Here is a 27,490-nt window from a genome sequence, read left to right on the forward strand (position 1 = left end):
AAACTGTGAATATGATTTTAGATTACCCACACATAGTAATATGAATCAATTGCCATGGTAAACTAGTCAAGAATAAATGAATACTATTTATGCTGATTTGAGCATAAATGAAATATGTTGTGGTTTGATTGAACAGAAATGATTGAATTGCAAAATAAATATTGAAATGAAAGGGTAAATGGGTTCAGAGGAAGAGTATTGCAGAAAAACTCATGACTAGATGAAATTTAAAAGTACTGTAAAGTACAAAAGCAATGCATGGAGTTGTGTATAGATGTTGAGGAACTATATTTTGAAGGTAGAAAGATATGGACAGCTAGAGTGAAGGATAAACTACATTGCTGTAAACTATTTGAATGAATTTACTAGATTTAAATTCATTTACACATGACTTTTGTGTTATTTGTGTTACTTACCCTGAAAGAGAATAGCGGAATGTACCTGTCTACCTATGTGAATATAACATCTTGATTGATGTACGTATGTGGAGATAGATCATAGTAATATCCATGTTTCCAACTACTGTGCAGGCATTTATGAAGCCGACAATGTTTTGAAAATGTATTGAAAGATCATCTGTCACTACAGCCTTAATAATTATGTGGACTATAATTGTCATGCAGAATTTCATGTCTGTAGCTCAGACTGCAGTCTCAGGCCTATCTTGGACAGTTCTACATGACATCCAGCTTAATGGGATGCAGTAGCATTTGCTGTTTGGCAAAGAACTGCTTGATAAATAGTTCTTATCTTTCAGTTTAAAATAGACTAGCCTATTTTACTTCTTAACACGCTTTACCTTTGCTTTTATATTTGCAGATGCCAAATGGCTAGCAAAACAAAGATTCATGTAAAATTAAACTGCCACAGGAATTTTCAAGGCATTACCTCCAAGTAGGAGGCAGGATCAGGTGTGAACAGTCATCTAGGAAATGTTTGACAATTCTACTCTTCCATCTTTGTGGCTCAGATGCCACAGTGGTGGATTGTGGGCGGTATACCCCAGTACAGGAGTACCGGAGCCAGCTCAGAGCACCAGATACCCACCCGCGCTCCTTACCTGTTTTAAAGCTTCTGCGCTGCTGCGCCTCATCCCAGAAGCACTAGAATGCATGCACGCACTGCGCGCGTCCATGAGAACGCCACTGGCCCCATTCCAACTGTACTGGTTGGAACGGGAGTTGAAACCCACCACTGCTCAGATGCCACGAAGATGGAAGAGTATCCTAACCCTTCCTACTCTTGAAATCTTTACAAGGAAAAATATTAGCACTGCCAAACAAGAAAATGTTCTAATTATCTGAAAGACAGCATGCATATACCTAAATTATCTTTATTCTTACTTTCAAAGACTTGAAAACAATTGCCTTATAACCTTTTGAAAAAAATAAGTGGCTGTTTACTGGCTTTTGTCATTACATCTAGTCTAATTCCATAGCTGTTGAAATTACAGTGTCATTAACACTTTCTTCACAATTCAAAAATTCAAGCATGTTTTGATTTCATAGCAAATTGTCTGTAAATATTCTGAAACAAATTATTTCATGCGAAATTAGCCCCATTGACAGTACATTCAGGATTTCAGGTTCAAATTAAACATATATTCTTCCTATATGTACTGTAATAACTAAGTAAAAGCCCATTTTTCAGTGGGAGAGCAAGTTTAACATCTGTGCATTGTTCTTAATAAGGGATCTAATTTCAGGTTGTCATCTGACATTTGTCTAATTCACATAATTGTTTGATTAGGGACCTAGCAATGGTTTGAAATATTTTAGATATATTAGACTCAGTACTTAAAAGATTGAAAAATATGATTTATATGTAGAATATTGAATTCTGTTTAAGATTGTTTTGATACTAAAAGATAGCAAAAATAAACTGGGCAGGTAGGAAGCAATTACAAAGTATAATTTTCAGATATTAGTATGAGTATTTGCAGCACGTGGACTTCAAATGTCATATGGACATTAAATAGCATACTATGGATATAATATTGTGTATCTGGAGTTTTCATATTACTGGAATTAATACCTGGTTAGGTATTCAAAATACCTACGTACATGGCATTTTCTAGAAACCCTGTATTTCAAAGAGCAAAGCAGGGTCATTGCAGGCTTGTGACTGGATGAAAAACCACCAAGAAATCTCACAGCTGTAAGCTACACTAAAAGTTGTTGATAGAAGGCAATGCCAAACAATTTCTGTACTGCTGCCAAGAGTACAGAATTACTCTTGATTAATGAGACTTTAAAATTAAGACTTACAGGTAGGTTAAATATATTTTAAGAGTTTCTATATAAAATTTTAAAAACTTTTGAGTGCATGAACACCAATCAGAGGAGGGTGAAAGTTATGGTTTAAAATAACTTTATTGCAATTTTGTATAGAATAGTCTGTAAATTGATACATTCATTTGATATGTAATAATCCACAATAAAAAATAATGTTATATAATTGGAAAAAGAAATTTGGGACAAGTCATGATGGACCAAAATAATTGCATTGTTTAAACATGTTGGTGGGCAACATGTTACTTTTGTTCATCACACATATGTGTCTGTGTGTGCGTGTAACAAATGGCCTTTATATAACATAAGAATTATAGGTTTTGGAATATCAGTGTTTTAAATAAAATACCATAGAAAAATATGAAATCTAAAAATGTAATTCATGCTGTGGTACATAACTTTTTTGAAATAAGTCTGCAGATAAAAATGATTTCACATTTAGTTAAGTAAAAATAAGTAAACCAATTTATTTTATGTAAGCTTTATTTCAAAAAATTATACTAATAGTTATTGTTCTAAAACAACAATAGTCAATTTGAATATGAATTATAGATTAAGCACTAAAATAGTTAACTATGGTTAAAAAATTAAGGATAAGTTCAAGTATAATTACAATTAAAACTAAGACAAATGTATACAATAAGTTCACCATTGAGATTACCGTATTCTACAGAAAATGCTGAAGCCCCTTAAAACTACTGTATTTAGCCGCAGTTTTCACTTAATGCATTCAAAAATGCATTTCCTTTTATCAAGGTATCTTTCCACCCCCAAAAAACATATGAAGTAAAGAAAATTTCAGTACAGTATCTTAGCCTAAAGTAAAAACATTTAAACACATCTTCACATTTTACTATCACTTCTGCCCATTTTGAACTTCCAAGTTTATAAAATCAAATATACAATCTCAAATGAACATAATGAAGTTCACATTAAAAAAATAAATCCTACAAGGAGTTCCAGAGAAATCCAAAGATACTACTTATGGCACAGTGATCTCCTAATTTTGAAAGAAGTTGGTGATGTCCATTTACTGTCCTGTTTTATTCCAGTTTTCAGTTTCAAGATGAGAAAGGATGAAGTCATCTCTATAATTAAAAATAGGAGACCCAGTTGTATTGCCACAGAAAGAAAAACTCAATTTGTTGTTTTCTGTGGATTCTCGGCCGTAAGGAATTTGGAGAATGGATTTCCTTGGTTGATTTCCATGGATTGATAGACGAAAACCAAAAAGATTGCAACAACGAAAAAGAGCAAAAATTTTATCCACAAAGGAATGGAGTGTTTTTTAATTGTTGTTTTTTCTTTTTGGACTTCTGCTGAGGCAACATATTTAGGAATATACTTCGATGAATAATTTTCTTCCAGTCGGTAATCACTGAACTCTATAGGTCGACCAGCAGCGCCTTTGATTGGTCTGCGGCAGCTTGCACTATAAATTAAGTAATATGTTTAAAATTAAAATGTGCTAGAATACCTCATACATTTCAAAAGTTCTAATGTGGATGGGTAACATTTGGACTCAATATAGTAAAAGTACAAAAGATATGCAATATTTTGAGTATGTTTTGAAATGCATAACAATATGAGTATAGTATCTGTCAGTGATTCATTAAAAGTACTGCATATTTTTTCAAGATAACATGGCAAAGGAGCTTCCTGCAACAGTCATAGTTCTGAAATCAGATAGATGATTTAATGTGTAGCTGATAAGTACTGCTCTGCTACCAATTTGAATCCCAAATATAAAACTAATCTATCCATGCTTGTGATCTTCTCAAAAGAGAAGGCAATTGTATGATTATTTGGTATGGGGTATTTTTTATTAAACAAGTTTGTCAATCACAAGGAACAACACCATGACCTGATTAAGGTTACTTTATTGTTGCATGCCTATTTATAAGAATCTCGCTATACTGATTGCATTCTCAGCAAATTGGGCCAGGCAACTGAAGCCCAACAAAGGGACCTTGTTATAGTACTTACTAAAAAAATCACAATGGTACTTATCCAAAAGAGATCTGGTGTCAGGTAATACCAACTTGCAAAGCAAGGTAGGCCAGAGTGGCTTCTTGGGAGGGGCACTGTGAGGAAACTCCTTCAGCAGATATCTCATTAGGCTCAAATTCTTATTAGTCCAAGCTAGTAGCTTGCTGGCTCTAAAAGCTCCAAAATAGGACACTTGTATGTTTTGATAATTTTCTGCTAAATTTGATAGTTAATTATATCATAATTGCTGTTGCTGGGAAAAAGAGGCTAAGCTAGATGTAGTTATTCTTGGGAAGGAAAAAACATTAATTATCTATATAATTATATCATCCAAAAAGCATTTGTTTTTTATTATTTAAAACAAATTACCGTATATCATATGAACTTGCTTGCCCATTTCTTTATTGAGAGCTGAGTATCGCTAAAGAAATATTGAAGGTAAGGAATTTTTAAAAATAGCAATGTATGAAACAGAACAAGAAAAAATAAAAAGGCCTGGAAGAGTACAGTAATTGGTGTTAGTGTAAACTAATCTTAAATGTCTTGTTTTACATGTTTACATTGTTTTACATGAGAGCTGAGGTGGCACAGTGGTAAGAGTGCAGTATTGCAGGCTACGTCAGCTGACTGCTAGCTGCAGTTCAAATCTCACCGGCTCAAGGTTGACTCAGCTTTTTCCATCCTCCCGAGGTAGGTAAAAAGGGTATATAAGTGGTATGTAAGTCTAAGTGTAATTGCTATGTTTCCTGCTTTTAATTTTGTTTTGCTGCTTCTGACTCCTTTTCTGCATAACATGGCTAAAAGGAATTATTTCTTGGATACTGACATGTTCCTATTTAGGCAGTGTTAACTTCAAAACAGAGGTAGTCTTCAGATGCAGGAAACAAGGTTGGCTAGTTGGGCATGGATAAAAGGAATAGCAGTACTGTTCAAAAGAAAGTCAGCTTCAAGATTATGACTAGGGATATGCAAAATGTTCTATTCTCAGATTACCTGTTTTTTGACACACCAGATTCAAACCAAAATATATGAGTTTGAGAAAGAGGAAGAAAATAGGAAATCCTGACATTAGCTAAAGGGATATAAGAAGCTTGGGGGATTAGCTGATTGGATCTGCTGTGCTTGACACTAAGACTTGTAACTGAAAGGATAAGAAAATGAACCTGCTAGGGAGATCACTGAGCAGGGCATTGGATAAATAAGGAAGAGACGAGATGTGCACCAGGTTTACTGTACTTATCCTGTAAAGCCCCTGTGATTTTGCTTTAGTCAAAACTTGGAGCAATCAAAATATTCTAGTTTTGGCCAAATTTATGTGTCTGTTTTATAGTCAAACAATATATTTTCCATGCAAAGAATTTCAGAGGTATTTAAGAAAAGCCTTCCTTGATCAGGCCAAAGAGCCAATACATTCTATATTCATAAAGTTGCTAATCAGAGAGAGAACTAGGGAACTGTGAACAGGAAGGCAATAATCCTGTTGTGAAATATTATTTTCTTGTTTGCAATTAAAATATGCCAGCAAGAAAAATCTTGCTGCCTTCTGCTACAGCCAAATATTTCAAATTTTGACTCATCAGTCCAGAGCACTGCCGCCATTTTTCTGCACCCCAGTTCCTATGTTTTTGTGCATACTTTAGTCGCTTGGCCTTGTTCCCACGTCGGAGGTATGGCTTTTTGGCTGCAACTCTTCCATGAAGACTACTTCTGGCCAGACTTCTCTGGACAGTAGATGGGTGTACCTGGGTCCCATTGGTTTCTGCCAGTTCTGAGCTGATGGCACTGCTGGACATCTTCCGATTTCGATGGGTAATAAGCTTGATGTGTCTTTCATCTGCTGCACTAAATTTCCTTGGCCGACCACTGGGTCTACAATCCTCAACATTGCCTGTTTCTTTGTGCTTCTTCAAGAGCTTCAACAGCACATATTGAAACCCCAGCCTGCTTTGAAATCTTTGTCTGGGAGAGACCTTGTTGATGCAGTACCTTGTGATGTAGACCTTGTGTCTTGTTGCTGTTGCTGTGCTCAATCTTACATGAAACTGTCTTTCACAACCTCACTTTGGTAGCAGAGTTTGGCTGTTCCTCACCCAGTTTTAAGCCTCCTACACAGCTGTTGCTGTTTCAGTTCATGACTGGGTATCAACCTACATGTGACATTGATGCTCATTAGCACCTGTTTGGTATAATTGGTTGATCATACACCTGACTATAATCCTGCAAAATCCCTGACTTTGTGCAAGTGTACCTATGAGAATTGATGCTGTTTTGAAGGCAAAGGGTGGTCACACCAAATTTTGATTTGATTTAGATTTTTCTTGTTCACTCACTTTGCATTTTGAAAATTGACAAAAATAAACAATCATTATTTATATGTCTGAAAGCATTCTTTGTTTACAGCATTTTTTCACGCCTAAAACTTTTGCACAGTATTGTACACATACACACATACACACCCATGTATGCATGCATGCATGCATGCATGTAAACTAATTAGTAAACTAGAATTATATATTTAAGGAGGGCATCCATATATATTTTCCAAATAAACATTTTGATAATTAAAATGAATCTTGGTAACCTTGATTTTAGGAACTGAGAATACCACACTTATTTTGCTTCTTCAGTTATCTTTTTAACCATGTAAAGAAATTTTAAAAGAGTCTGAAAACAGAACACTGAAAAATCAAGCCTTTTAAACTGCCACTAAAAAGCAGAAAAATTGCAAACTAGCACAACATTGCATAACACCTATTTTTAAGACTTGATAAGACAGTGAAATAAAAATATTGCCTTGTCAAATCCAATGTCTTTTCAGGCCCAAACCTGAAAAATATTAATGTATATGAAGAAACAAAACAAAAAAATAGCTACAAGTACCTAATTCCTGTGGGTGTTGATGCTTCATATGGAAACATTTCTTTAAGAATATCTCTTTCTAATCTTGTATCCTCTGTAGACATTTTCTCGATGACCTAGTTAGAAAATGAAAAAATGATAATCTTACCAAATTTCATTAGAAGCTGTACTAAAGAAAATAAGGGGGAGAGGCAGAGTGCAGCCATGTTCCGGTGTCATTTCGAATAGTACACCCATGAAATCTAAGAAGACTCCTTCATGGGGTTTAGCTGTTGATCAAAATTTGGTTACATTTATATATCTAGTAATTTATTATAAATCCAGATGTCTTCAGTAAATATCCTTTGTTCCTTCAAGATGAAGAATAATGCTATTTTATAAAGATTAATGTGATAAAAACCTAAAAAAGATATTTTCACCACTTCTAATTGAATTGATCAGATACTGGTGATAAGGATGACAAATACTTTTCATTTTTTATCCTCCCTATGAAAAAATGTAAGCACTAAAAGAACCATTTTAAAGCAAAGTATACAATAGTTATTGCTATAGAATATTCAATTACTTTAATAGCACACATGGCTGAGATACATTTCCTTAAAAAATAGATCTCAATTACTTTAGATGTTCTAGGTATCCTGATTAAATTAGATCCGGTAACAGATTATTTACGTTAGATATTCCAGATCTGTATATACCCAATACGTACAAAAAAAAAAAAAAAACCTGAGAAGGAATCTGAGGCTAGAAAAGTCCCCAAATATATCTGTTATCATAGTTTTAATTAAAGATAAGTTCACCCTCCTCCCCTTTCTATCCACCAATCTATATTTAATTCATTTACTTCAGCTGACATCAATGGTTTCTTTGGTGTTCTTCTTGGCAATTCTGAGAAGTCACTGATTGACAGTATAGGATCGGCATGCTTGGTATTTCCAGGTACCCTATTGACAACCTGCTGAAATTCAAATTGTTCAGACTCAGAATTAACAGAGGAAGTTACAACAAAAATCTTAATCACCAAGCCAGGCAGCTTACACATGAAATACTAACTATCCTAAATGGTCAATATAGTGTTTTTTTAACTGATAAGTTGCTTTTAGCATTTGTAAGTATTACCCTGTAACATATAAAGACAATTTTTGAAACACAGGGGAAAACCTTTCAGAAGATCCACAGTAACTGAATATTGGTCCTCCTGCCACTTAGTTGCTCTTGGTTTGCATTAGACTGATGAACAGTAGCCTAATGTTTTACTTAAAAACCTTTTTTCCCAAGAAATAAAGGTTTATTCAAAATTCTTCCATGAGAAGAAAATGACAGAATACCACCTAATGAAAATTCAGTATATTTACTAGAGTCTCGTTGCTTGAAGCCACTACAGCTATGGGAGTATTCTCTGATATTACTGGATCATGTACAGGAAATGGAACTGTAGTTTCAACCTGTTTGTTTAAAAACAAAAACATAACAAAATAAGTGTTTAGCTGTTACTAGGGCTCTGATAATGTCAAAAATAAAGGTCTAAATTAAAAAATAGCCTTGCGTCACCCTTTTCCTTGGTGTTCTTCTTGAAACTCTTGAAGATTCCCTAGACACTGCCTGAAGAAGTCCACTTTTTGAAGATCCACTTCTCCAGAATGTCTCAGTAATGCCATCCTTGGATATTTAAGCATTAAACATATTAGCAAACATATGAATGCTCTTTCTTGAAATCAGATTATCCCACCTAATGCCATAGCATTTTGCATGAAAATTGTGCATGATATGTATCATTTTATGTTCCTATGTTGGGTGAAAAAGCATATTACAGAGAAACAGTGAACACAGGATAGATATTAATGACATACCATTAACAGTAAGTGAATATTTTGATGTGAAAGACATTTTAGATTATTAAAATGTATGGCATCTAAATATCTGACTCCTTTTTTCTCTTTTATTAAATGCATACATTTCTTGCACTGCTACTTATTTTTCAATCTCAGATAAAGGATTCTGATCTTGTGACACTTTATATGCCCTTATTAATATAGGCTCTTTAAATAGCTCTCTGAAGCAAGCAATGCGACATTTTAAATTTGCTATTCAGCATCTTATCCATATTCTACTTAGATTTAGAAGTTTAAATTTAACTGGTAATGATTGCAAATCCCTTTTCCCTTAAAGCTGAATGGGACTGCAGCCTTCATTCTATGGAAATTACTGTATTTCTTAGTGTAAAGATTAGAAAAGGAGAGAATAACCTTGCAAGTGGTAAATCTGTCTGATAGCTTAATAAGATTTGCTAGTCAGAAAGAGATTCTAGGGCATAGCACAATGGCCAATCAAATTATAGCTAATTATTATATAGATCAGACAGTAAACCGTGAATTTATAGATTAGATGTGGCTATCTACCGAACAACTGACAAATAGATAGAAAATTACTATTTGAAGTCTATATTGGTATGTTAAGGTGAACAAGAAATATTCTTTTATCTGGATTTAATAATTAAAAAATTCAGAGATGTTGGGAGGTTTCCTAAATATCCATGTGTTATATTTTACACAAGCTAAATTTAAACTTTAAAAATTAGTACCACGTATTTGGTTTTGAACTATATCTTTTAATTTTTAATGAACATTTTACAAATAAACTTTTTATAGCAGTGTAATTCATTTAGAAAAAGGGTATATTTTCTTCTTGATACTGAATTTTTAATTACAGTAGTCCTCACTTACCAAGTACTTTGTTTAACTACCATTTGAAGTTACAATTGAAAAAAAAACTTCCAACTTTATGATAAATCCTCACTTTTACAACTATTGTAGTATTCTGCGGTGATTGGCATTTGTGCTTCACAACTGGCTTCCAATAAGCAGTTACTAGAGAATGTTAACTCACAAGTTGCAATCATATGTCTTGCTTAATGACCATGGTGTCTCACCTAACGACTGAATGGAAAATGGTGTCTGTTGTGGTCGTGATTATTCTGCTTACTGACCAGAGTGCTTACCAATAGAGTTCTTGATACAAATTGGGATCACTAAGAGAGGAGTACTTAATATTTACATTTTGGAAGAAACCAAAATAATCTAATTATAGATGTCTAACATGTATTTCTAGAATGTTATGATATGGCTGATTTTTCCAACATTCTTGAAAACATGTTCAAAGAATTCCTTTTTTTTTTTTTTTTTTAGAAAAGTATCTTCCTTCCTTTTAATGTATTAAGGCCATAAAATTGGGGTCTCTTTGTTAGACTGCCAACTTTGAAAACATATCCCTGATGTATTATATTATTTTATTCACTATATAGCAACATGGTTAACTTAGTTAATATATACCATTACTGCTGAATACAGGGCTGGTTCAAAAAAATTAAATAAATCAGAAAAAAGGGAAATTTCAAATAATCCCTTTCTCCTAATAAGATACTAAAGAAGGAGGAGGGGGAGGCAAATTGAGTTTTTGAAATTATTTTTATTTCCTTGATTGTTTTCCTCAGATAAACATATCTACATGATACATTTCAAAAGGCTTGATTTGCTTCATCTCTTTACCTGGCATTTAGGTTGGCAGTAGCATTACATTATGAACATCTTTGCAATCCTATTAAAATGCTGCTATTTTTCCTCCAGCTAAAACAGCCCTTCTTCCTCTTAACTGTGTGTTCACGTTAGATTTTATTAAATGAGAATGACACTGAATTAAATTAAGCTAGTTTAGATCACAAATACTGTCCTTATTTTGAACAAACTTTGTTTGGTGCCTGTAGGTTTATTATATTACAATTAGGAAAAGTTATTCAAAATCAGCATGAAAAATATTGGTAGGGCTCAGAAACTTACAATTCCCCTTTATTGTCTCCTTTATTACATCGAAATGCTAGCTAGCAATTATCACAATCTGCCATAAGTTTTTTGTATTTCAATTTTTTCTAAAGGATCAGAAGTGTGCTTTCTTTTGAAGTAAATATTACCTACACCAGAAATATAAAGTTTTCAAATGTCATTTTGAAATATCCATTTTAACAGGCTTTTAAAAAAAATTATTGTAGTACCTGATTATTTTCAGCAATTCTTCTTTGTTTAAGTGATAATGAAGTTTGTGTTTTACTCTTCAGTGGTTCTCGCTTGTCAAGTCTGAACTCTGTTTTAGGATCTGTAAATAAATATATTATTCTTTTCAAACTAAAATGTCACTACTATTAATCAATGCTATTAGAATATTTTAAGACTGTTCAATTATTTTTCCAATTTAGAAAATACATTGAAAACTGATAGTAATAGATTAAATTCACAAAAGATGCGCCCTAAATGGAATACATCTGAATGAAAAATTCAAGTGGCAACTTGAATTCTGTATATGTGTGTGTGTGTGTGTAACCTTAACCCTAACCTCTGAGAATATTAAAAAAAATCAGTCTTATTTAAAAGCTTTTTACTAAGATTTATTTTTAAAGAAAACACAAGATTGTACTAATACAGTAATACAACTTGCATTTAAAAATTAACTAGGGAACACAATGTTGCTCCTAATGATTTGAAGGCAAAAAACAAGCAGTTTTGAAAATGATGTCTATAAAAACAATTAATTTTAATTTATTTCAATGGATAGGAATGGCTATTAAATATAGTCCATCATAAATAAAGTAGTGGAATGTATATCTATTGGTCCTAATCTCACTGCACATATAAAGGCCAAGTATATTTGTACTCTCATTGTATACAAAAAGATAAAAGATAAAAATGTTATATTTTTAAATCTATTTAGTCATCTTGCATTTTATTATACCTTCTTCATTGTCACTGAACTGGTCAGAATCATCATTTCCATTCTGCTTATTGTTTTCTGCTGATGAAGAAAATGTTGGTGTAGCTATGAAAGGACTTAGATCTTGGGATGGTTCTTTCAGTTTCAGTAGCTTCTTCTCATACAGCTTTCTTGTCGTAGCTGCAACAGAGCAGGAAAATTTGGTTACATGACTCAGACTTAGAGTCCTCAATGTGCATTTATAATATTACTACCTTACTTATCAAAATATGAATATAGTAGCAACTGTATTTTAATGTAAAGTAACTGTCATCTTAAACAGAAAGTTGGGAAAGAGAGTGAACATAAAAGTAAAAGACAGACAACTAAAGTCACACATAGTAAGAAAGACAAAAATGACCCTATAATACAGAAAGTAGATATACTCTTATTGAAAATGTTTGGATTTAATTATTTCAATTGCAAAATGGCAGTTTGTATGAAGCAAACTAGAGGGATTGATTTATGATGGAAGGAAGATAGTACATGTACATAAGTAAATATTGTTTTATACAAAATAAGGCATATATATATATAATATAATATAATATAATATAATAATATAATATATATATATATATATATATATATATATATATATATATATATATATATATATATTAGATAGATAAAAAACCATTTCCTCTTTCAAAATAAAACCCATTATAGGTAGTTCTCAATTTACAACCACAATTAAGCCCAAAATGTTTGTTACTAAGCCAGACAGTTGTTAAGTGAATTTTGCCCCATTTTACAGCCTTTTTGCCAGTTAAATGAATCACTGCAGTTGTTAAGTTAATAACATGGATGTTAAGTGAATCTGCCTTCCCTATTGACTTTGATTATATGCTGATGCCCCAGGTCTGAAGTTTATTACTATTTAGTTTAAAAAAAGCAACCCTATAAACATTACCTAAGTTCACGAATGGGCTAGATGTAGGCAAACAAACTAAAAACTAAAATTAAACCCAGTTAAAACTCAAATATTGTTCCTTAGTAGAAAACTAGCTCTGTGACTGGAGTTCAACTTTTCTGAACAAAACTGCAGAACCTCTGAAAGGGGAAGTGTTCTATTAGAAGATGCTCCTTAAACTTTGTTTCTGGATTCCCAAGTGACAAAAGTGACAGAATTATGTCTCGTAATTCAATTACAGCTGTTCTTGAATGAGCTATAATTGCCAATAGTCAATCCTGCTTTAATATCCTAATTCCTGCAATATACATTATATGGGATGATCCCAGAACAGAAATCAGTTACAATTGATACAAAATACAACAATAGTGTACAAGTCTGTACAAGTTACAAAAAATATACAGCCTACACTGAAATCATTTACCAGGTTTAATGTAAACTATTGTTATTAATCTTCAAATCATATAAAGTTTAGGATTAACAATATGGAGTAATTAAGATATATAGGAGACATCACTGATATTAATAGCTGTAGGAGAGACCATTCTGAATAGGTTCATAGGCAGGATATTGTTTATCTAGCACACAAGGGAGTGATTGTTTCTACACTGCTTCCATTGCTATAAATACTCTACTTTTGGAGTTGTGTTGTTAGTTTTGATCTGAGAAGTGCAGCCAAGATACATTTCTTTTGCTATCTTTTTAAAGGATAATTTGTTAACTTGTATTTAAATTTTAAATGTTATATTATGTAAATTATGTTAATGAATAATATAGAAAGCAGAATATAAGATAAAGAAAAGAATTTTTTTGACATGCTCTGGCCAGGCAAAGCCTACTTCAACACACTTATGTATGTTGTGTAGAACTCTGGCTAGTAAAAAAAGTACATGGTATACAGTACATATAATAAATTACTAAAACTAACATTTTAACTTGTTTAGCAAATAGTTACTTGCCATCTGTAGTTAAATAGTATACTTCATATTATTGGTAATGTACCTTAATACAATTGTATACTATGTTCATCAACAAGACTTTCTTATTTAAGTCCTGGTGAATGATTCTGCAAAGCCGTTTATACTTCTACTCTATTTGAAAATAGTTCTTAGCAATATGTGAAATAACCTGAAAGGATAAATTATTTCCTATTGTAAACTTCTAATCTTTATTAGCATATAAGATGATCAGCACAATGATACAGATGCAAGCCAAGCTTAGTTTCAGTAGTTAATAACAACATGAATTTGGGCAAGTATTATTACTGAGAAAGTGAATACAATCATATATCATAATCCACAAAAGAACATAATTACTTTGTCTACTGATATTTCAAATATTGAAGGAACACAGATTATCATCACTATTTCATCTACATTTTGTCTTCAGTTTTTATATTCATATTCATTCATACATACACAAATATATTAGCATTTATTATATTAGCTTACCAACAATAGGACCTGGATTCACACCGTATCTCAGGAGTTGCTCTTTGAGTTCTTCATTACTGAGTTCTGCTATATCTATATCATCCTGTTCAAGCCTTGACTTATCCGTTTTCTTTGTTGCTTTCTATAGAGATATATATTTTAACAGTATTATAAAACTGTAATGCTAAGATATACATGTAAATAAAGATTTTTAGAATACAACTTAGCCATGAAATGCATAACTCCATATAATATATTTGATGCATTCTTTTGCAAAGTTACAAAGCTTTCCATGTACCTATTGTTCCAAGAATGGAACATCTGGTTTTGGATTAACTGTCCCTGAATTAAAATTCATATCCTGGATATTCTGGTCCATGCTGGAGTGAAATGGGGCTATTTTATAAGGAGTCAAAGGATGAACTAGTAAGATATACTATACTGCGACACTGGAAGCAGTGGCAGCTGAGGAAAGGGACAAAACTAATTGGCTAATGGTCAGGAGTCAGTGGTATATGAAACACTGGGACTACTGAGGGGAGGAGGGATGATATGTACCAGTATTACTCTACTTGCTACATTTTTTTAAATGGAAAAATTGGAATAACCAAAGCAATTCAAATTTGATTTGGTTGTGAAAAGGCTAATGCACTGATTTTGGCAAAACTTCTGAAATGTTATAGTTTTCTCATATGAAGAAAACACTTTTTACACTCCTCTCTATAATAAAAATGCAGTTCTTTTCTCCTCAAATACAGATAATTCTTAAACTACAACCCTCAGACCCTCAACCTGCTTCATATCTGCCGAGTCCCACACTCTCTTCCCCACTTCCATCATGGCTAAGTCCACTTATCTTTTCTGTACATCTCTTTTGGGAAGCAGTCACTCTGCTGTGTGGCCTTCCTATACAGAGCTGTTTGGTGCCATCTTGGAAGCAGGTGCCATTTTGGGAGTGGCCATAATGTATAGGGAAGCCAAGGGATAGAGTCGCTGGTTCTCCTTCCCAAAAGTGATCTCTGAGATTCTGCCCCCCCCAGGCACCCCTTGCTGCACACCATATTTTTGGAGTGTAAGACACACCTTTTCCCTCAAAAAAGAGGGTGAAAATCTGGGCGCATCTTATACACTGAATACAGCATTTTTTGCCTCCCGAAATCCTGCCCCCCTTCACCAAAATGGCCATGCATAGCCTTTAAGAGGCTTTGAGAGAGCTCCTGGGGGATGGGGAGGGCAGAAATGAGCAAAGAAATGGGCCATTTTTTTGCTTGTTCCCTCCCCCCCCCCGGAGCACTCTACAAGCCTCCTAAAGGCTATTCGTGCCTTTTTGAAAAAAACAAAAACAAAAAAACAAAATGGGGCTATTTATTCCGGTGGGTCTTATACTCCAAAACATATGGTAAATACTCTCATAGCCACTTAATGGGGTTCAGGGGTTGGAGTCATTAAGTGAGTGACCATAATGGGCAGGCTCCATTATAGTCAAAAATTGAGGATTACCTGTATTTACTTATAACCCATTGCTTCGAAGTAATTTATGTATAATGATTGGATTATGTTTTGTATATCACCTGTAACTAGTTAATTATTCCAAGTTCTTATCAATTTTTAAACAACACATTTAGAAAAGTAGCAAACTGAAAACACAAGGTGTCCCTTATTTTACAGTACATGGATTCATGAATTCCTTAGGTACTCTATGTAAATTATTAACTGCAAATTAGAAAAATTACATTTTAGATTATTTTTTATAAAGATAAGAACTTATTTATTATCGTTTCTCTTCCAGGGTTTCATTTTTTAAAATTACAGCCTGTACAACCTGAGAATTTTACAATTTTCCTGCTTAATTTTTTTGAATCAAGAAAATATAGGTGAATGCTGCCACCTAGCTGCGTATGATGAACATTGAAAATACTATCTCAATAAACAGGAATACAAAAAACATTTGAAAATACTGTCCTCTATTTTTTCTAGCCTACTCATTTAGATAAATAATTCTCCTTTTCCTGGAGTAGTGTTTCTTTAAAATCTAGTCACTGTTCAACTTAATTTCCAAACATCAGAAAGAGACTTGGCCTTTTCTGCACTAGAGGGCCACGGTGGGAAGGTCTAGTTACCCTCAAACGATGCCGTGGATGGAGAAGTGCTGAGGGACATAAGAGGAAATTGCTTTCATCCATAAAGTCATTAATTTAAAAGGAAAACTTTCTTGTTCTTAAAAAAGTTATATTTTCAGACAAAGTAACTACACACACAAACACACCTCCAGGAGAAGATTTGCTGTACTTTGGATCCCCCTAATTAAACAATGCCACATATTGGAACTCAGAAAGCACGCTTGTCCTCTGGAATGAGATACTTTCAGAGATCTGTAAGGCTTTCACTCTGAGATGGTGTTTTGGAAAGCCTTAAAAAGCTTGCTATTCTCCTAGGTTTTGGGGTTGAGTGGACCCATTAGATAAGTTTCTGTATATGCGGTGTTTGAATTGGACAGATGCTACCTTGTTTATATTATATTTTTACATTTTTCTTTGATATTGTGAGCCACCAGTGTTGCTTTCAATGAGGTGATAGCTAAATCCAATAAAATAAAAATATACTTAAATTAGATAACTTCTCTTTTACTCTTTTCCTATAATGAACTAAAGCTCCCTCCATCTATTATAGAAGAAAGGATGACAGCTAGAGCCTTGATTGCCTTCTGAGAAAGACACATAAAATACTAGTTAAAACTGTTTTTCAGGTATTTTAGAAAGTTCTCTGTGTAATCATAGTAATTTTAGATGACTCCAATTTGTTCAAAGTACAAAATATTTCACGGCACCTTCTGGATCTCATTTTGCAGAGTATTGTCCCAGAAATGAAACTTTCTTTCACTGTACTATATGTTGTCCAAACAATTACCAGGACTTCAATGGAAATAGGTAAAAATGTTTCTGCTTCAGCTTCATAAATCTATGACCTATCTTCCATCTGAGTACCTTCCAACCAGCTCTTCTAAAAATGGAATGGAAAAGCAAATTTCCATAAATAAATAAATAAGGATAAATTTTCTCACAGTGAAAACAATCAACCAATGGAAAAGCTTGCCTTCAGAAGTTGTGGGAGCTTTATCACTGGAGGCTGTTAAGAAGAGATTGGACTGTCATTTGTCAGAAATGGTATAGGGTATCCTGCTTGGGCGGGGGTTGGACTAGATGACCTACAGTACAATGTCCCTTTGAACTCTGTTAATCTGTATCTAAATACCATACATTTATATTATATTATATTATATTATATATATTAATATAAATTTATAATATTTAGATACAGATTAACAGAGTTCAAAGGGACCTTGTACTGTATATATAATATACATTTATGGTATTTAGATACAGATTAACAGAGTTCAAAGGGACCTTGTACTGTAGGTCATCTAGTCCAACCCCTGCCCAAGCAGCATATATAGTCATGGATCAGCTAAGAATTTTACCTGCCAAGATATAGTCAAAATCAGGTTAAGCTTATCCATGAGAATATTTGGTAATTTTTAAAAAAATGTACCTCTATCCACAGATAAGCATAACCTCATCTTTTTAACCAAAATACCATGAAAGATACATGACAGTTTATCTGTGGACAGCACATTTTTTTCAAAATATTTTGATTAAAAAAATGAGGATCTGCTTATCTGTGGACTTTAACTGCAAAATATATGGTACTTCACTGGTTATATTTATGTGGAATGAAGATTTAGCATTATTAATGCTTGGGCCCTGATGTAAAGTTTTTACCTATTTCCATTAAGGCAATTGTTTTGTCATCACATAGTTCAGGAAAAGAAAATTTCAGTTCTGGGACCATAATTAGCTGTGTCTGGGCCCTATTGGGCTGTAGACTTTATTTTGATATTGAGGCCAATGAAAATTTAACTTTATGGAAGACTTCTATTTAGAGGCTCTCTGATGTGTGAAAGAGAGAGAAGACAAAGAGAAACAGAAAGATAAAAGAGAATATTCTGCTAGAATTGGCGGTGGCATCAGTAATCACATACTGTAAATCAATTATTTTGCTGTGATTATCTTAAAAGATTTTTCTTGATGTCAAATATAATTTTACTTCCCTAATTTACAACAGTTGCCAGAAACTCAAAACAATAATATTTTTAAAAGTTCGATATAAACCTGATAGTTTGAATGCTTCTAAAAAACCTGAGATATTTTCATTTGATGGACTTGATGTCCAAAACTAAATGCACAACTTATCAGTATCAAATATTAAAGGATATTTTCAAAGTTACAATTTGTGAACTAAAGAATTGGAACATTCAGTAAAGGGACATAAATAGTTTTTGTATTTAAAAAATGGTGCATTAGTTTCATTGAATTTAAAATGAAAACTGATTAAATAAAAGGAATTTATTGGATCTGCCCCTTGGCAGAGCTACATTTCTATACATGAAAGATGTGAAGAAGCTGAAATCTATATGACTAGTTGTTCAACTCTCTTTTTGTACTATGACTCTCACCTGCAAGAACTGATACTACTTAAGCTCTCGATTACTTAAACGCTGTGCCCAAAGCCTCATTATCTTTCTTTTCTAAATTATCTAAACTCTTTTCCGGCAGTGTCATATAAACAAACCTAAGAAGAGGGATAGCACCATATTCATTCTAAACAATGAACTTAATGCATAAAACGTCATTACTAGGTTCTATCATCAATTAAGAGATTTCTCATTGACTCTATAGTATTTACAATATGCAATTGTAAAAGCTTCCACTTTATTCCCCATGCTATTTCATAACTTCATGACCCTGCTAGTAAGATCATTTGGAGGGTTAGAGAAAATGTTATCATATGCTAATTGCAACCAGCTCTACCTTTCCTTTCTACTGAGTATGCTGAAAAAGATTGCAAAATGGTCAATGAAAAAACTCTGCTCAGGTGGGACAAAGTAATAATTAATTTTATTACTAGTTAGTAAATAGTTAATCAGCTCATAGTAGAGTAATTCATTATGTTCTGGATGAAGTTACACTGTTCCAAAGGATCAGTTTCACATTTTGGGGATACTTATGGATGTATCCTTGACACCAAAGATATAAATAATCTGGTGTGAAACACATTTTACCAGCTTAGACTGGTATGCCAGTATGATGGTACTAGAGACAGCCTTGTTACAGTAACTTGTTTTGATTACTGTAATGCACTATAAATGGGGCTGCCTTTAAAGACTGTGAATACATTTTGTTTTGGATTTGAGGTGTTAATCTTAATGTAATTCATCATAACCTGGAACCGCAGCATCTGAAGTAACATCTTTCCCTACATGTCCCTCTCAATAATGTAGGATGACTTTCAGAGCCTTTACGACCACTGACTACGCAGCACATTTTTCCCCTTATTGGCTACTCTCCAGTTTAGAATACCCTCTCAAGTGACATGCATAGGCCATCTTTATTTTCGGAAGCTAACTTTTATTATCTATGCACTATGCGGTTTTTCCCTGTGCTTTTTCTTGTTGTAGCTTTGTTTACTATGTATATTTTGTAAAAAAAAAAAAAAAAGAGTAATGTATATGTTAAGTGTGATAATTGTTTTAATTGCTTAATTTACTATAAACTGCCTTTAAATATGCAGTAAATATTTTAATAATGGAGAACACTCTGAACTTGCTAAATGAGCTTCAGAAAGATGGTATCATGAACATGCTCTGTCCCATTTATGACCAAAGCAGCAATACGTTCCTTACAAGCCAAAGACAATCAAACATTAGTCAAACAAAAGCAGGTCAAAACTAGGTATGCAAGAAAATCGGTTCATTATACAAAAGGAATCCACAATGAAGATCTAGAAGCAAGAAATGGAAGCAAATCTGATGAAACAAGGACAGTGATTGGTAGATATTATTGCAGTTGCTGGTAACACTGGGAGCTATTACAGTTTTAACATCATGTTCAAGATATTTCCGTAGGAATCCAGATGTTACTAATTATCTGAAATGAAAGAATAGAATGGATTTACACACAGCTCATAAGCTATCATTCAGGGATGAATCTGCAGTTGCTTCAATCTTTCCTCATCTAATCTTGAGATATGCTTCCACTACTCCCCTTCTCAAGGCCCACTCTTACAGCAGGGTAGTAGGTATGGAAGCCCCAATCAGCAAGCATCCGCACATAGTACTTCTAATCTATAAAATACTAGAGATTATCTCAGTGTCTCTGGGAGCTGATAAATTCAAATTCTTCTTCCTCTTCAATTAATTTCAATAGACCAGATAAAGGCTAGCTTTTGAGTATGTTGAGATAAAGGCCTGGATATTGCACTCAACTCGAAAACACAGGCTGAGTTTGGAACTCTCCATGACTCAGTAATTTGCAAGTACAGGTAGTCCTCAATTTACAACAGTTCATTTAGTGACTGTTTATCAACTGCACTGAAAAAACTGACTTATGGTTATTTTTCACTTATGACTGTTGCAGTATCCCCATGGTCACATGATCAAAATTCAAATGCTTGGCAACTGATTCATATTTATGACAGTCACAGTGTCCTAGGGTTACCTTTTGCGATCTTCCAACAAGAAAAGTCAATGGGAAAGCCAGATTCACTAAACAATCTTGCTACTAACTTAACTGTAGTGATTCACTTAATAATGGTGGCATGAAAGGTTGTAAAGTGGGGCAAAATTAACTTAATACATTTCCCACTTAATAGAAATGTTGGCTCAATTGAGGTCATAAATTGAGGTCTACCTATAGTAGTATGGTGAAGAGCATGCCAAGTACTGTACAACTCTTCTTGAGATAGCTGTACTTAGTAATTTACATTTAGATCTTCACTGGCTATCAATTTTCTATAGGGCACAATTGAAGATGATACTCTTGACCTTTAAAGCCAAATGGCTTGAGGCTTTAGCTGTGGAACCATCTTTCCTACTCTGAACCATGTTAAGATTAGCAAGAAAGGCCTTTCCCAATATGCTTAAAATCTTTTTAAAAATTAAATTATTTTGCTGATTAAGTTTGAAAAGTATTATTACATTTTATAAAAGATGCTTTTACTCTTGTATGTATACCCGTATTTGATAATCAACAAAACAAGAAGAAATACAGTAATAAGCAATGAAACTATTGGCCTGGTACATATCTTACACGTGGAGAATGCAAAAGGAACAATTATACAGTAAAGTAGCCTTCCTCAACCTGATTTTTATCAAGTATAATACACTGAAAGGCCTATCATTTCTTATCAGTATCGATAAGCCAAGTGATGGGAATTACAATGAGATGCGGTGGAGGGGCATATTGATGGAGACAAGGATAGGGCATAAATAAAAATGACTGTGAAACCGTGCTCTTGCGCACAAATTTTAAATTCTGTAAAGACTACATTAGCATCGGTACATTAGAAGCACAAGGGCGGCAGGTGTCTGTTAGGGAATGCATTTCACCATTACATGCTATTAGGGCCTGAACTGCCCTTTTTCAGACCGCTTAAATGCATCGAGAGTCCACATAGACTGCCTAATCCAAGACGGTTGAGTCGGGCTTTGCCCACGCGCAAGCACCGTTTCTCTTCCCTCCCCACCCCTTCAGTCAGTGACAAGACATCGCGCCGCCCCCTCGGAGAAAGCGGGAAAACTCTGCCGCCCCATCAAGAGAGAAGGCCGTGAAGAGAAAACGAAAATTCCATTTGAAATTCGCGAAAGAAAAAGAATCGCTAAATCGCTTACCCGGCCCACAGCGACGGCAGCAGCGCTACCCCCTCTGTTCCTGACTGCAACCGGGGTCGACTCCCTCTCCTCGTCACTGGAGAAATCCGGCTGCGCGGGGACTCCAGACACGTTGCGGGCGGTGAGGTGCTGAAGGTAGAGCTGCACATAAACATCCTTACGCTGCTCACCTCCGGGCAGGCTCACGTTATTAGCAATCAGTTCGCTCTTCAGCTTCTCCTTGGTGAGCACCGACGGGTCCGCCAAAAACTCGGGCATTGCCACACTCCCGACTCTCCCCTGAGGCAGCAAGAAAAGGAACGGCCAACAAAGCGGAATGAGGGGGGAGGGGGGAAACCAAAGGGAAGAGAACAATCCGCGCGACGCTCACCGTACCCAACTCCACAGAGCGCACAAAACAACGGACAGCTTTGTCCACATGCCAATAAAATGTATTCTGATTGGTCGGCGGAAACTCAAATGGGTCCTGGGATTGGCTGCCTGGTCTAAGAGGTTGCGCGCGGGTTCCCCTCAGAGCCCGTACGTTGAGTAAGCCTCTCAGTCGCGTAATTTGAAATCGACTCAGGCGAGAGTTGGTGGGAGGTTGAGTTCTTTCTTTCTTTCTTGCCTGGCACTCAAGTTATATAGTGAGGGGTACCGCTACTTTACAGATAACCGAGTCTATCGATTAGTGGTTTAGTATAATATATAGAAAATTATTTTAAGAAAATGACCGGTTCTGATTTCTCAGATCTTCTCGACCAGAAAAGGGAGTTATTGGGTGGAGATAAGCACCTTCTGTGAGGGGAGAAGTTTTTTATTGAGCACAGCCATTCTTCCAGAGGGAGCTATCATTTGTGGTTTCATGAATAACTTGTGTGAATGGTTTATTGAAACATGTCACGGCCGGCTCTTGTGTCTGTTTTCCTTTAATAATTTTCTTTGAACCGCTGCTTCAGTTACCCTTTTGGATATGGTAGAACCTGTTTGAAACCTCAAAGCATTTTGTATACAAGCTTATGTAGGACTAATCCAACTTTTTGCAAGGTAGCTTTTTAAAAAAAGTACATTAATTGAATGACTAACTCTTAATTATATTAAGCTGGCTTTGAGATGCTTCATTAATAGTGTTGTTTTTATTTCAATTTAGATTATTGACAATTATTAGTCTGACTAATGAGTTAAAAACACACCAATACAATAAATCCACAATTAGCATAATCATAAATTTTAACATGCTTAATTTAACATTAACAGGATCTGCCATATGCTCCTGCTGTCCTGTCTGGTGACTTAATCACATCTTCAGAGACTTTGGCAATGATTTGTACTATTGTAGCCTAATCTTCAAGGAGATGATGATACAAAGAGACTATTGCGTAAAAGACTCCCTTCTTGGGTCTGGCCAGATGGCACTCTTTAATACACAGGATCCGTGGTGAGGCTCCCCTGCTGAACGTGTAGACACAATCCGGGACAGTCATTTCCTTAGATACCCTGCCCCATGCCATGAATGGATTTATAGGTAAATACTATAAATCTGGAGGCTAAAACATATGAAAAACAGTTGCTGGAATTGGGTATGTCTTGTTTAATGAAAAGAAGGACTAGAGGTGAATGATAGTAGTGTTCCAATATCACACAGGTTGCAATAAAGAAGAGGGAATCAAGCTATTTGCCAAAGCACCGGAGGACCGGATAAGAAACAATGGATGGAAACTAATCAAAGAGAGAAGCAACCTAGAACTAAGAAAAAAATTTCCTGACAGCACAATTTACTAGTGGAACAACTTGCTCTAGAAGTTGTAAACTCTCCAACCCTGGAAGATTTTAAGAAGAGATTGGACAACCATTTTTTGAAATAGTATAGGCAGTAATGGCTAACCTTTTCCCCATCACGTGCCAAGAGCGGGGGAACAGCAGGGGGTCATGCACACAGCCTCCCCGCTCTCCCCCCACTTTTGGTGTGCGAAGGCTCCAGAGGCTTTCTAGGACCTGGGGAGGGCGGAAACAGCCTCCCCCACCCCCCACAGGCCCTCCAGAGGCCAGAAACAGCCTGTTTTCTGACTTGGGTTGCCCGTAAGGCCATTTGTTTCCCTCCAGAGGCTTCGGAGGCTTCCCTGAAGCCTCTGGAGGGAGAAAAACGGGCCTCTGGGCAACCCGGAAGTCCATAAGGCCATTTTTATTCCTCTGGAGGCTTCAGTGAAGCCTCCTGAAGCTTCGGGGGGCAAAGAACAGCCCAACACACAAACCGGAAGTTTGGGAATTGACTTCCAGGTTGCCCGTAAGGCTGTTTTTCTCTGGAGTGAGAAAACCGGTCGAAAATGAAGGCCAAAATCAGTTGGCCAGAGCATGCATGCACCCTGGACCTGACAGGGCAATTCCTCACGTGCCCTAAGAAATGGCTCCACGTGCCACAGGTTTGCCATCATGGGTATAGGGTTTCCTGCCTGAGCAGGGGGTTGGACTAGAAGGCCTCCAAGGTCTCTTCCAACTCTGTTATTCTAATCATCTATTCTGCTAATACCTTGAAACTGGAAGCACAGTGGCAATCAATGCAACTCTCAGAGTAGAGGAATATAGAGGAATATCAATCGAGCACACATAATTTGCTTGCACTGCTGCATTTTGAATCAGTTTCAGCTTCTGCATGTTCTACAAGGACAGCCTCATGTAAAGTAATAGCAGTAGACTTATATACTGCTTCATAGGCCTTTCAGGCCTCTCTAAGCGGTTTACAGAGAGTCAGCATATTGCCCCCAACAATCTGGGTCCTCATTTTACCCACCTCGGAAGGATGGAAGGCTGAATCAACCCTGAGCCGGTGAGATTTGAACCGCTGACCTGCTGATCTAGCAGTAGCCTGCAGTGCTGCATTTAACCACTGCGCCACCTTGGCTCTTAAAGTGCATTGCAGTGCTCCATTTGGGAGATGACTTAAGGCATGAGTGCCTGTTTTGTTTTAAAATGATTGGATTGTGATAAGATAAATATCTCCTTTGAGGTAAATTCAAATCCTGATAATGTGTCCAGGTTTTTTTTCTTGACAATAATATAGAGATGGTTTGCCATTTAGTTCTCAATCTAGTTTACAAACATGAAATTTTGATGTTGCATTCTAGTACTAACCAGATCCCAGCTGTGGATCTTGGCAGTCTGAAATCAACCAAGGTCTGCAAAATGATTTCTGTTACTAATTACTTTGCTCTTAGAAGTTGGAGGAAGGAAGAAGATCATCCACTCTATTAATTTATAGAGTGGACAATTTATAAAATTGTCAAAAAAGTGACGGAAGCCCACAGTTTGGGAAAAAGTAACTCCAAAGTTGAGAGCCAGTTTGGTGTGGTGTTAAACAGAAGAAAAAAGAAAACTATGACTTTCAGTTCAGCCTTTGGCACAAAGTCAGCAGCGTGACTGGGCAGTTACTCTCTCTTATCTCTACGAAAAAACTGGCAAACCAGTTTAAAAAAAATATTGCCAGGAAGGGACCAGGCCAGGCCAGTAGTCAAGACTGACTCCAAAGCAACACCCCACCCACCCCCGCAATTATAGCTGTTAAAAGAAACTAAAACAATATGGTTATATACATATTTTCAATTTCAAAATATATCCTTTAACGAAGTAATATGAGTAATAGGATGCTCTGGCAGGAGAAGCTAATGGGGATAGGAACTTAAGGCTAAGAGGGAGGGAGGAATAACAGCACAATTGCAAATAATTATAATGAAAATAAGTTAGAAAAAGAATCAAACATGCCTTTATAAAAAGTGTGAAGATCTGAAAATCTATTCATATATATGAATAGAAAGAGGAACCAATATACCAGGGAAGTGTGAACAGATAACCTGAAATAGTTTCAGAAAAGTTAAACTCAAAGGAAAAACAGAGCTCAGTTCCGGTTTTGGTTCAGTGTTTATAAGGAAGAAGTGTATTGCACAAAGCAGCTGTGAAGAACACATAAAAAGGTAGGAATGGAATTTGTATCTGATTGAAAAATGGCCTGGGAATACTTTTGTATTCTGAATGAGTTTAAGTTTCCAGAGTCTGTTTAGGAAGTAATAATTATTTGATGCTTTGTATCTGATGCTTTGGAATAAGACTCCATTACAGCACCCTTCCCCAGTGTGTTATCTTTCAGCTAGATTACTTATTACCACAAAACAACTTCTTTCTCTAAGTAGAGGAATTTGTATTTTTTCCCCACTTTATATCTAGAAATAAAAAGATGCCAGTTAATCTACCTGTAGGAAGTTAAAACCCACCTCTCCCCTAGAAAAATGAAATATTTTAGGAAATATTAAAAGGGCAGAATATTTCCCCTAAAAAAGAGAAGTAGAAACTCATAGAGGCAGAAACTCACCCCCCCCCCACCTTTGTCACTGGGCCATTAAGGCCTGAGCCAGAGAAACATGTTTTAGGCAGGAAACAGACTCACTTAATTGCTCCCCCCTCTCTCGTCAACCATTAAGGCCTGAAGCAGCCAAGATCTACCCCACCAAATTTCAACCAAACTTAGCACACAACCTACAAAGCTATGACCTCTGACAGCAACCAATCAGGACACTCTTCCTGTGCCCCAGGAAGTTCAAAGTCCAGGAGAAGGCATAGAACCAGGGCACTTGCAGCATCTCTGCTCTTTTTTGCTCAGGAACTGAAGCCATGCGGTTCTGCTCAGGAGCTCAAGCCAGGTGATCCTGCCTACCATTAAACCATCTTTCCAAGCAGCCTCCATGCTTCCAGTGTCTTTTTCCCCATGTGGAACTGAACCCAAATGGACATTTCTTCCAATATACCTATTTCACTTAGGCCATTATATTTATTTAATTAGCATATGGCATATTATACATGGACTAGCAATATATATTAACATTTCAACTAAATTAGTAGAACACAATAAAATATAAATGTTAGGTTTAGGGTTATCACTTAATGGTATACTCACTTTTGTTGCCAGCAGTTTAGACATTAATGGCTGGGTGTTGTGTTATTTTGAGGGAACAGCACATTTACAGTTATACAAGCTGTATACTCACTACTTTACATTGTAGCCAAGTGTCGTCTCTTTAGCTGTCACATGAAAAGATATACTTAAATATTTATAAAATGTGAGGGGTGTACTCACTTCTGTGATATACTGTAGCATCTTTATTAAATATCAGCAAAGATCAAATAGTTGAATTATAAAAAGGGAAAAGGCATGCAAAAGGGGAAAAGGAGCATGAACAAGCAAGAGATAAATGGGCATATAATTTATCCGTATTATCTATTATTTAGGGTACTATACAGAATTTTCCAGAGCTACTGGAAAAAACATAGCAATTAGGATGGATGCCACAACAGAGTTATCAGCCTTTAGTTATTCCAGCTTTAGCCCGTTTATGTTAAGGTAACCAGATGTCCCGCTTTCGGCGGGACAGTCACGATTTCTAACAATTTGTCCCGCGTCCCACAGCGTTTTAAAAAAAGTCCTGATTTTGGCTTCATGTTGAAAGTGCAGTGGATT

The 27,490-nt window shown here is 35.4% G+C and overlaps 1 protein-coding gene across 8 annotated transcripts; it reads right to left on the reverse strand.

Annotated features, from left to right (window-relative positions):
• Positions 1-2,353: 2,353 nt before the first annotated feature.
• On the reverse strand, positions 2,354-22,431 carry TMPO (thymopoietin). Of its 8 annotated transcripts, none has more exons than XM_032221031.1 (9): positions 22,009-22,431; positions 14,301-14,424; positions 11,919-12,077; positions 11,185-11,285; positions 8,691-8,798; positions 8,495-8,584; positions 7,984-8,094; positions 7,161-7,255; positions 2,354-3,723 (listed from the first exon to the last, which is right to left on the reverse strand). In XM_032221031.1, the coding sequence occupies exons 1-9, from the start codon at positions 22,264-22,266 to the stop codon at positions 3,429-3,431; spliced, it is 1,341 nt and encodes a 446-aa protein (XP_032076922.1). In that variant the 5' UTR covers positions 22,267-22,431; the 3' UTR covers positions 2,354-3,428. The 8 variants fall into 8 exon arrangements, with proteins under 8 accessions (XP_032076922.1, XP_032076921.1, XP_032076924.1 ...); XM_032221030.1 differs by having other exon boundaries at positions 7,984-8,097; positions 22,009-22,430; XM_032221033.1 differs by lacking the exon at positions 8,691-8,798 and having other exon boundaries at positions 22,009-22,430.
• Positions 22,432-27,490: the final 5,059 nt, after the last annotated feature.

Source organism: Thamnophis elegans, chromosome 7 (assembly GCF_009769535.1).
Source record: "Thamnophis elegans isolate rThaEle1 chromosome 7, rThaEle1.pri, whole genome shotgun sequence".
Classification (NCBI taxonomy): Eukaryota; Metazoa; Chordata; class Lepidosauria; order Squamata; family Colubridae; genus Thamnophis; species Thamnophis elegans.

Bases quoted from the DNA above. Each gene is read 5' to 3' on its own strand.
- TMPO (XM_032221030.1), bottom strand. From the start codon at position 22,266: ATGCCCGAGTTTTTGGCGGACCCGTCGGTGCTCACCAAGGAGAAGCTG. The intron at 8,585-8,690 runs GTGACGCAAGGC...TTAAACAAACAG, and splicing joins GAAGAACACCAAGGAAAAGG to GTTGAAACTACAGTTCCATT. The intron at 8,098-8,494 runs GTAAATATACTG...TTTGAATTTCAG, and splicing joins CTTCAAGCAACGAGACTCTA to CAGGTTGTCAATAGGGTACC.